The sequence below is a fragment of the Mandrillus leucophaeus genome, unplaced genomic scaffold (assembly GCF_000951045.1).
Source record: "Mandrillus leucophaeus isolate KB7577 unplaced genomic scaffold, Mleu.le_1.0 Scaffold35, whole genome shotgun sequence".
Taxonomy (NCBI): Eukaryota; Metazoa; Chordata; class Mammalia; order Primates; family Cercopithecidae; genus Mandrillus; species Mandrillus leucophaeus.
In genome coordinates this window covers 15,846-25,751 of record NW_012103698.1, presented here as the reverse complement: position 1 = coordinate 25,751, position 9,906 = coordinate 15,846, and the positions used below count along the sequence as shown (strand labels likewise).

Sequence of the window (9,906 nt, the reverse complement as noted above, 5' to 3'; positions counted from 1 at the left end):
CCTCGCCCGGCTATTTTTTGTATTTCTTAGTACAGACGGGGTTTCACCGTGTTAGCCAGGATGGTCTCGATCTCCTGACCTCGTGATCCGCCGATCTCGGCCTCCCAAAGGGCTGGGATTACAGGCTTGAGCCACCGCGCCCGGCCAAGAAAAAAATCTTTTTAACTTTCAAAATTACGCATAACATACTGTGGACCTGTACGTATCTCAAAGGGTTGCTGTAAGGATTAAATAATATGTGTAAAACAACTAAAACAGTGCCTAGCACGCAGTAAATACCGTTATTATTGATCCCTACTATTGAGAATTCTAGGAATTGGGGATCCAGGTTATTTTAGAGCCTGACCTGGTCGTAGTCCTCAGGGCCAAAGGGCGCATCCTGCTGTAAAATATGGTGCAGCCGAGCCTTCACCCGGTGCTGGCAGCTGCTCAAAGAATCCCCATCGCTGTCCAGTAGCCCATTCATGTTGGCACTCTTCACCATTTGCACCAAAATAGGTGTCAGCTCCCCTTCTAGAGCCAGAAGGCCCTAAAGAGAAAGCACAAGGTCTATTTGTTTCCCTTGCAGGTTAGTATCCCTAGGCCTAGATGTTCCCAGGGATCGAATGGGACCTGGTTGAAGAGATGGGGCCTACAATCACTGATTATTCTCAGCTCATTCTCAGTAGTACAAAATGGGTCCAATACATGCAGAAACTTCTGAGTTGGCCTACAAGCACCCTGAAATGCTCCAACTGGTTCTCCAAACTCTGCTTCTCTACCTAATGGAAACTGGGACTATAGAACTGTAGTATGCACCTTGGCGAAGGCAGCAGCAGTCATCTGAACACGACCCTCATCAGAGGCATAGATCTTGAGGTCGTGGCGGAAAGTGCTATGGAGACGAAGCAGCCTACAACCAGGGAAGCCAGCATAGTCACCTGGGGACAAAGCGGGGGACCAGGAATGGACTGCTATAAATACTCGTGGAAGAAAAAATATTCATTTCCCCACTGTCTCTGTCACTTCATTTTCCCCAACTTACTCTCTAATCATTTTTATCCCGGCCCTGTTGTGTTTACTCCACAAAACACTCACCCTGTCCTCCAGGGTACATGCAGCGAAAAGCTCGCCCCAGCTCCTCAGCCTGAACACGGCCAGCAGGAGTGAGTTCTCCACCCCACTTCAGTACCAGCAACAGAGATGGGGCCAGAGCCTCCCTCTGCAGATCTGAGGGAATAAGGGGCAATGAATGCTCTAGATCTAAGAAAAGTAGTGGGAACGTCTAAATGTTAGGTCTTCTGAGGAGGCCAGAGAGATAATTTGGGGTATAGGTCATCTACAGGCTCAAGTAAAAGAGATCTGGTGGGGAGAGAAGATAGACAAAAATAAAAAGAACACAAGATCTGAGAGGTAATGGTAAGGGGGACTACATCTTACCTTGCCCCTCATTAGACGCTTTTACTCCATGAGGGTAGTAAGTCAATTGTACCTTCCGGTTTATACCTGAGAAGTGACCATACCTGCAGGATAAAGTCACAGTTTATTTTCTGTTCCAGCACCCCAACTCTCACTGTTATTGGCTCCCTTTTGCTATCCCCTTTCTCACATCTCCAATACGGACTTCAGCTGCTCTAGTTTTCCGGTCTTCTCCTCGATCTCACCACCTGGTTCTTTCTCCAGTTCAGCCAACAACAGCCTTGTGATATCCAGCACCTCCTAGAGGAAATAAGGTATCCATGCAGAAGGCCAAGTCCTAGACAGTTACCTTTTGATCCCAGTCTTTTATCAAGACTCCCAATGCCATACCCTCTCTCTCTCTCATAGCACTGCTCCTCCTGGCCAGATTCACTACCTTACCTGGAGCTGCTCAGGTCGCTTGAGTTTTAATTTCCCTGTCTTGTAGCCACCATGTTTTTCAAACAGAGCAAAAAACCTGAAGAAATAATGAGAAGTTTCAGTGTGGGATGAGACAGTCAAAGCCTCTAGGAGTTGCGCCCCATGCAGTCTTCCTCACGAAAACCTATTTGTGTAAATTAGGACACTCTTCCTACCTTGGGTGTTTCACTTCCATCTTCATCTTCTGCTTGGGAGTACGATCCCCATGACGAATAATTGCAATGACACAACGAAGTTCCATCCTAAGATCATAAATGTTATCAGAGCCTCTCCCACATCCCCATCCCACCTCCTGTCATCACATTACTTGACATGTCAAAAAATAGGGGGGCTGAGCAGGGCTCATGCCTGTGATCTCAGCACTTTGGGAGGCTGAGATGGGAGGATCACTTAGGCCCAGGAGAAACATAGGGTGAGCATAAGCAACATAGGGTCAGCCTGTCTATAAAAAAGTTAAAAGAAAAAAAATTATCCAGGCATGGTGGCATACGCCTGTGGTCCCAGCTATTTGGGAGGCTGAGATGGGAGGATCACTTGAGCCCAGGAGGTAGAGGCTGCAGCAAAACATTAGTGCACCACTGCACTCCAGCCTGGGAGACAGAGCCAGACCCTGTCACCAAAAAAAAAAAAAAAAAAAAGAAAGACAATGAAAAGGAAACTGTGATTAGGAATATAAATGGAGGCTGGGCGTAGGGGCTCATGCCTATAATCCCAGCACACTGGAAGGCTGAGGTGGGTGGATCACTTGAGCTCAGGAGTTCAGGATCAGCCTGGTCACATGGTGAAACCCTGTCTCTACTAAAAACACAAAAATGGCCGGGCGCAGTGGCTCAAGCCTGTAGTCCCAGCATTTTGGGAGGCCGAGACGGGCGCATCACGAGGTTAGGAGATCGAGACCATCCTGACTTACACGGTGAAACCGCGTCTCTACTAAAAAATACAAAAAACTAGCCAGGCGAGGTGGCGGGCGCCTGTAGTCCCAGCTACTCGGGAGGCTGAGGCAGGAGAATGGCATAAATCCGGGAGGTGGAGCTTGCAGTGAGCTGAGATCCGGCCACTGAACTCCAGCCTGGGCGACAGAGCCAGACTCCGTCTCAAAAAAAAAAAACAAAAAAAAACAAAAAACACAAAAATTAGCCAGATGTGCTCACCTGAACCCAGGAGGTGGAGGTTGCTGTGGGCCGAGATCATGCCACTGCACTCCAGCCTGGGCAACACAGCAAGACTCTGTCTCAAAAAAAAAAAGGCAGAGAATATAAGTGGAGTTAAGAAGACTGTGTATAAGAGGCCCAGGCTCCGTTAGTCAGATAGTGTGGGGTCAGGAAGTAACCAGTAGCCTGGCTGAAGGAGTCCCATGGGTCTTAAGTAGGTTACTCCAGACCTTTTACTTTTGCTTACATAGTGCCAGATGTAGTAGGAACAATGGGAATGTCCTCAGCCTCTGTGGGGATGGACCATGGAATCTGGAACTGTGGGGCAAGCTCCCGCATTATGGTATTCCTAGAAAGAGAAACAAAGAAGCCATGTAAAAACGAATAAACCAGAACTACTCATATGAATGAAGCTCACAAAAACAAGCAGGCTGCAGGCAGAAGAATATGTTGATATAAAGTCTAAAAACATACAAACAAATACCCATACATAGACAGTAAAAATATAAATAAATATATGGGAATGACAAACACCAAATTACGGATTGTGGTTCCCTCTGGGGATGAGGAGGGGATGTTACCAGGGAGGAGTATATAGGGGCTTCAATTATATATATATATAAAAATATATATACACACATACACATACATCTATACATACACACATATGTGTGTCTACACATATGTATCTATACATGTATGTGTATATATACATATATACGTACATATATACATATATACACATATGTGTACCTATATATGTAGTGTGTGTGTATGTGTATATATCTATATATATATATATTTTTTTGAGACAGAGTTTCACTCTTGTTGCCCAGGCTGGAGTGCAACGGCATGATCTCAGCTCACTGCAATCTCCACCTCCTGGGATCAAGCAATTCTACTGCCTCAGCCTCCTGAGCAGCTGAGATGACAGGGGCCCACCTGACCATGGCTAATTCTTTGTTTTTGTTTTGTTTTGTTTTGAGATGGAGTCTCACTCCTGTCACCCAGACTGGAGTGCAGTGGCATGATCTCACCTCGCTGCAATCTCCGCCTCCCGGGTTCAAGTGATTCTCCTGTCTCAGCCTCCCAAGTAGCTGGGATTACCAGTACCCGCCATTATGCCGGCCAGTTTTCTTGTGTATTTTTAGTAGAGACGGGGTTTTACCATGTTGGCCAGGCTGGTCTCACCAGTCCTGACCTCAAGTGATCCACGCACCTCGGCCTCCCAAAGTGCTGGGATTACAGGCGGAAGCCACCGAGCCTGCCCAATTTTTGTATTTTTAGTAGAAATGAGGTTTCACCATGTTGGTCAGGCTGGTCTCAAACTCCTGACGGCAGGTGATCCACCTGCCTCGGCCTCCCAAAGTGCTGGGATTACAGGCGTGAGCCACCGTGCCCGGCCTATATTCCTAACATTTTATTTCATAAGCTAGGTGGTGAATACATAGATGCTCACTATAGTCATCATTCCTTATATATTTTCGAATGGTTTATACATTATGTGACAAATTTCTTGGAAAGTCAAGTTGCAGAGCAGTATTATAGTATGACCACATTTAGTAAAATAAATACAGCTTGGATATGGCAGAAAAAGATAAATTGTTATGTCTAAAACTTGTAACAACAATGGTCTCTGGAGGGGCAGTGTTAGAAAAGCAAGGAGCCTGAGGAGCCCCTTCTTTCTTTCTTATTTTTATTTATTTAATTAATTTATTTATTTATTGAGACAGAGTTTCGCTCTTGTCGCCCAGGCTGGAGTACTATGGCACGATCTCAGCTCACTGCAACCTTCACCTCCTGCGTTCAAGTGATTCTCCTGCCACAGCCTCCCTGGTAGCTGGGATTACAGGCCTGCACCACCATGCCTGGCTAATTTTGTATCTTTAGTAGAAACAGGGTTTCACCATGTTGGCCAGGCTGGTCTCTAACTCCTGACCTCAGGTGACCCACCTGTCTCAGCCTCTCAAAGTGCTGAATTTACAGGCATGAGCCACCGCACCTGGCCTGCTTTTTCACTTTTAAATCATCTTTATGATATTTAAAATAAAGCAAAAACTTTCAAATATTCTTCTGTAAGCCCATTTTCCCCAGCACAGACCACTGCGTCTCTTACCCCAGAATCTTGGCACAGTCATCATAGTATTTCATCGAGTTCTTGACAAAACTAAAACCATTGACATCACACACAAAGGAATGACCATTGGCACGAAGAAGGTCAAACCCACAAACTGTTTGCTGCAAGGAAAAGAAGAAAGATGAGAACAAGACAGTTACTCTTCCTGGACCCCTGTTCCTTCCTTTCTCCCTCATTTCACAACCTCCCTGGGCCCTCCTCTACCTTGAAAGCTACGCAGACTTTCCTGGCCACCAGCTTTTCCATGGCAGTCAGCATGACTGGATATCGAATCTCTTTCCCCTCACTGTCTCGTTCAACCTTCCCATCCAAAGCTGGAGACTTTCTAGCTTCAGCATGGGCATAATCTGGCCCCACTGTATACACCTGCAGGTACATAGCATCACTGAGTATGCCCACAGCTCACCCTGTATATGAGAAGACAATATGAGCACTAGGTCTGTAGACTAGTTTCAGAGTAAAACAACAACAACAAAAACAAAACCAACAAATCCTGAGCATTAAGGGGACTGACCAACATTTTTCCTACTGAGCCCTACTCAAGTATCATTACGAATTTCTCCTCGGGACTCCACTACTGTCAGACAGTCCTTATTAAACAATAATTTACCAACATTATACCATTTTTCTAAGTCAGCCTTGCCCTTGCTCTGATAGTGAAAATGTGAATGTCTGAATCCTCCACTCATTAACTTCACCTGAATATGAAAGCCAATCACATTCACATCATGTTATTTTCTAGGACCTCCTCCCCATATACTTCCACCTGCTTCCCAAGTACCCCATCCCCACCCAGACATCTGTAACCTCTTAGATCCCTGTATCCACCATAACCTTGACATCTGTGCCATCTGTTGGCATAAATTCCTCATAGATGTACGACCCCGTCTTTCGGACGCTGCTCTCAGGAGAGTAAACACTGCTTCGGCTGCCAATCTTCAAGAGAAAAAAAAAGAAGAAAAAACAATGTTGCCTCAACTCTCTCTTCTGTCCCCAAATTCTCCATCTTCCTTCCCCACGACCTCATCCTTGCCCTTTTACCTCTCTGACTCTCCAGATGCTCAAATGTCTCCCCTACCTTACGAAAGAGACGCTGGCTTCCTCCTCCAGCTGAGCTGGGGTAGTAGATGTAAACATTGTGGTCTTCTGCACTCACTGGTTTCTCCACAAAGGGCTTGGGAAAGACAGCTCCATTGACCTCTACTTGGTCTTCACCTTCTATCAGGTTGCATTCTGAAAGGTGGGTGTGTGGTCATTCCTATGGCCTATGGTTATGGAATATTACTAATTCTCATTTCCCCAGGTTTTCATCTCTATAACCCTCAAATTTTTATGACCGTATCTTTGTAATAGATGAGGTAAAATCTCTATATAACAGGTCCAAGACTCTGTCCGAAGACTTATGGCTCTAACCCCACCCATAACCCAATAACCAAAACCCCACATAGATAGGTGGTATATAGGAGATGTCTAGAAGATGGAAACGTGGCTAAGTCATAGAAAGCAAGGAAAGGCAGGACTAACCCTCCCTCAGGCCAGGTACTCACCATCAGGCCGGGCAGGATCACGGTTGAGCACAGCATATCGAGGCAGATCAATACCCTCTTCCTGCAGGATCCGGTACACCTCCCTCCTGTCACCCCCAAATAAAATAGCTGGGAGAGGTGGGAGTAACTAAGGGGAGAGCCTGGGGATTTCATTTGCACAGGATTAAAAGACACCAGGGCACAAAATTATGGTACAAAAATTAGGCATGTTTGTTTGACTCTGCCCTTCTCAGAGTGGGTTCCCTGAACATGCATGATCCCAAAGCCGCCCATCTCACTGGTCAACAGGAAGTTATACCTATCTTGGATGTAATACTGCATGGCCAGATCATTGATAAGAAAGGGGTTTCGAAGCTTGGAGTAAGCAACAGCTTTGTCCAGAGGGAAGCCTGGAATGGAGACACAAAATAAAGAGACAAAAGAAAGGGAGAGAAAGAGAACGAGAAATGAGCAAGAGAGACAGAAAGACATATTAAAGCGACTAGCTGCCACTGAGCTCCTCTACCCATTCAATCCATCACTTATTCTTCTGCCCAGCTCCCCAAGTCTAGGATATGTATCAAGAAAAAGTAAAACAGAAATTATTTTTACAGTCCTTCCAGAGACCCAACTCTGTCCAGAGATCCTAAGAGACTTAGAGTTGTCCTGAGGTTAGACTATAGGCTTTAAATCCCCAGCAACTCCTCCAAGATGCAGGGAAAGCAAACTCCTTGGCACCATTCTCTAGTGTGTCACAAGTAGCTGATGGCTGTTTACTAAGGAAATAAGACAATAAGAACCTCATGTCCCAAACCAGTATTCCCACCACCATTCCCTCCCATTTTCCTTCCCAGACCCCAACCTTTGGAGTGGAAAGAGATGAGACAGTGGCAGGATGGCCAGTTTTCCACAGGTTCATTAAGGATTACATCTTCTCCCAGAATGATAACAGTCAGGTAGTCAAATCTGCAGAGTCGCTCTAGGATTTGAGTCATTGGCTTGGACTTGGATTTCTTGGTCATGGCACAGATGCCAACAATGATCTGAGGTTCAGGAGGCTACAGAGAGGAAGTGCTATCAGAAACTCAAGAACTTTCCACCAATATCACCCCCTTCTGGGAACACTGTCTTATCTTCTTAGGGCACAGAGTTTCTTGCCAGGACTCTGGACCTATGGGATAAAGGGTGCCTCCTAACTTTGATCTAGGTTGGGGCACAGCTAGGGATTCCAACTGCCTACAGAATAGGAGCCTTTCCACAACAGGAAATACGTGCTCAAGCAGGAGAGCTAGAGAACCAACAACCATGAGACAACAGGAAGATCCTAAGGGCAGGGGTTTCTTTTTTTCTTTTTTTTTGAGACGGAGTCTCACTCTGTCGCCCAGGCTGGAGTGCAGTGGCATGATTTCTGCTCACTGCAACCTCCAACTCTTGGGCTCAAGTGATTCTCCTGACTCAGCCTCCCCAGTAGCTGGGATTACAGGCACCCACCACCATGCCCAGCTAATTTTTGTATTTTTAGTAGAGACAGGGTGTCACCATGTTGGACAGGCTGGTTTCGAACTCCTGACCTCAAATGATCCAGCTGCCTTGGCCTCCCAAAGTGTTGGGATTACCCACACCCGGCCAGGGCAGGGGTTTCTAAGAGAGGCAACCTAACCAATCTCTACTGCCCCTCCCCTAAACCAGGATAGGGCCTGTTTATGACAGGGAGTCTATGCATTTGGAAAGAACAGAGAGGTATCTCCAACCAATAGAATCTTAATTCTCGAGGACAGAGACTCCAACACCAAGTTATATCATTTTCCCCATTCTTACCACTTCATCCTCCTCGTCCTCAAGGAGCTCGCTGTCACTCTCTTCTGGCCTCATGCCTATTCCACGGGTGCCCAGCCCCTCATCTCCAGCTCCAAGGAAGAAGTGGGCAGTGGTACTCTCGCCCTCACTGGCCGTCAATGACCACATCCCTGCCGGAACACCCACTCATCCCGCTCTGCAGAGGGGGGTACCCCATCAGCTCAGAACCCAAGCCCCCTGGCAGTGGGTGGGGATGGGGATGGAGATGAAAAGCATAAGAGGGAACTATAAGGGGAAACAAAACAAAGCTATAGGAAGAAGGATCAACAAGAAAGGAGGCATATGGGCTATGACTTCAGATGCTAAAAGAGCCATAAAAGAAAAACCAAGGTATCCCTTTTCCTCCCTGCTCACCCCACCCCAACCAGTAAATTAGTAAGAGGATCAGATAATCAGCCCTTACAATGCCTGCATGTCCCTGATTTGGCCAGCAAGAAACATTAACTTCAGGCAGCAAATGGGAAAGGCAGGTCCTCAAGGAAGGCTACTGTTGAGTCCTACCAGAAGAGAAGGTTAGAGTGACATTTCAAACTTTGACTCATTCCACAATGTTCCTAGTCCTTTTCCACCTCCTCACAGTAGTGTTGAATTCAGTGATTTAATTCAAAGGCAGAGGAATGAGAGAGCTCAGCTGCCTTTCCCCTTAAACCTCATCTTCATTCTTCCCAAAGATTCACTCAAAAATATTTATTGAGGGTACCCTACATTCTAAGTATTATATCAGAACATTAAGGCCAGGCACACTGGCTTACACCTATAATTCCAGTGTTTTGGGAGGCTGAGGAGGATGGATCACTTGAGTCCAGGAGTTCGAGACCAGCCTGGGCAACATGTTGAAACCCAGTTTCTACAAAAAAACACAAAAATTAGGCAGGCATGGTGGTGCATGCCTGTAGTCCAGCTACTTGGGAGGCTGAGGCAAGAGGATCATTTGAGCCCAGGATGTGGACATTGCAGTGAGCCGAGATCACGCCATTGCACTCCAGCCTGGGTGACAGAGTGAGACCCTCTCTCAAACCAAAAATTAAAAAAATAATAAAACCCCCATGCTCTCTCTCTTTCATCTACTCCACCTTAAAAGACAGTTGCCCAGCCAGATGCCATGGTTCATCCCTATAATTCCAGTATTTTAGGAAGCTGAGGCAGGAGGATCGCTTGGGCTCAGGAGTTTGAGACCAGCCAGGGCAACATTAGCAAGACCCCATCTCTACAAAAAAAAATTAAGGCTGCATGCAGGGGCTCATGCCTGTAATCCCAGCACTTTGGGAGGCTGAAACAGGATGACTGCTTGAGCCTAAGAGTTTGAGACCAGCCTGGGCAATATAGGGAGACAGGACCTATACAAAAGCTTCTTAAA

General features: G+C 46.3%; 1 protein-coding gene across 1 annotated transcript in view; it reads right to left on the bottom strand.

The window, feature by feature from the left end:
- The window catches only part of PPIP5K1 (diphosphoinositol pentakisphosphate kinase 1), a 71,850-nt gene that overhangs the window by 56,774 nt on the left and 5,170 nt on the right, over positions 1-9,906 (bottom strand). Inside the window, exons 2-18 of the mRNA XM_011989198.1 lie at positions 8,953-9,046; positions 8,511-8,685; positions 7,555-7,750; positions 7,012-7,102; positions 6,714-6,799; positions 6,245-6,399; positions 6,001-6,102; positions 5,371-5,532; positions 5,146-5,267; positions 3,277-3,378; positions 2,034-2,120; positions 1,840-1,915; positions 1,589-1,698; positions 1,420-1,502; positions 1,078-1,209; positions 799-920; positions 347-529 (exon numbers count right to left, since the gene is read on the bottom strand). Coding sequence (XP_011844588.1) covers positions 347-529; positions 799-920; positions 1,078-1,209; positions 1,420-1,502; positions 1,589-1,698; positions 1,840-1,915; positions 2,034-2,120; positions 3,277-3,378; positions 5,146-5,267; positions 5,371-5,532; positions 6,001-6,102; positions 6,245-6,399; positions 6,714-6,799; positions 7,012-7,102; positions 7,555-7,750; positions 8,511-8,657 — 1,956 coding nt within the window. The 5' untranslated portion in view covers positions 8,658-8,685; positions 8,953-9,046. The remainder of the gene's footprint in view (positions 1-346; positions 530-798; positions 921-1,077; positions 1,210-1,419; positions 1,503-1,588; positions 1,699-1,839; positions 1,916-2,033; positions 2,121-3,276; positions 3,379-5,145; positions 5,268-5,370; positions 5,533-6,000; positions 6,103-6,244; positions 6,400-6,713; positions 6,800-7,011; positions 7,103-7,554; positions 7,751-8,510; positions 8,686-8,952; positions 9,047-9,906) is intronic.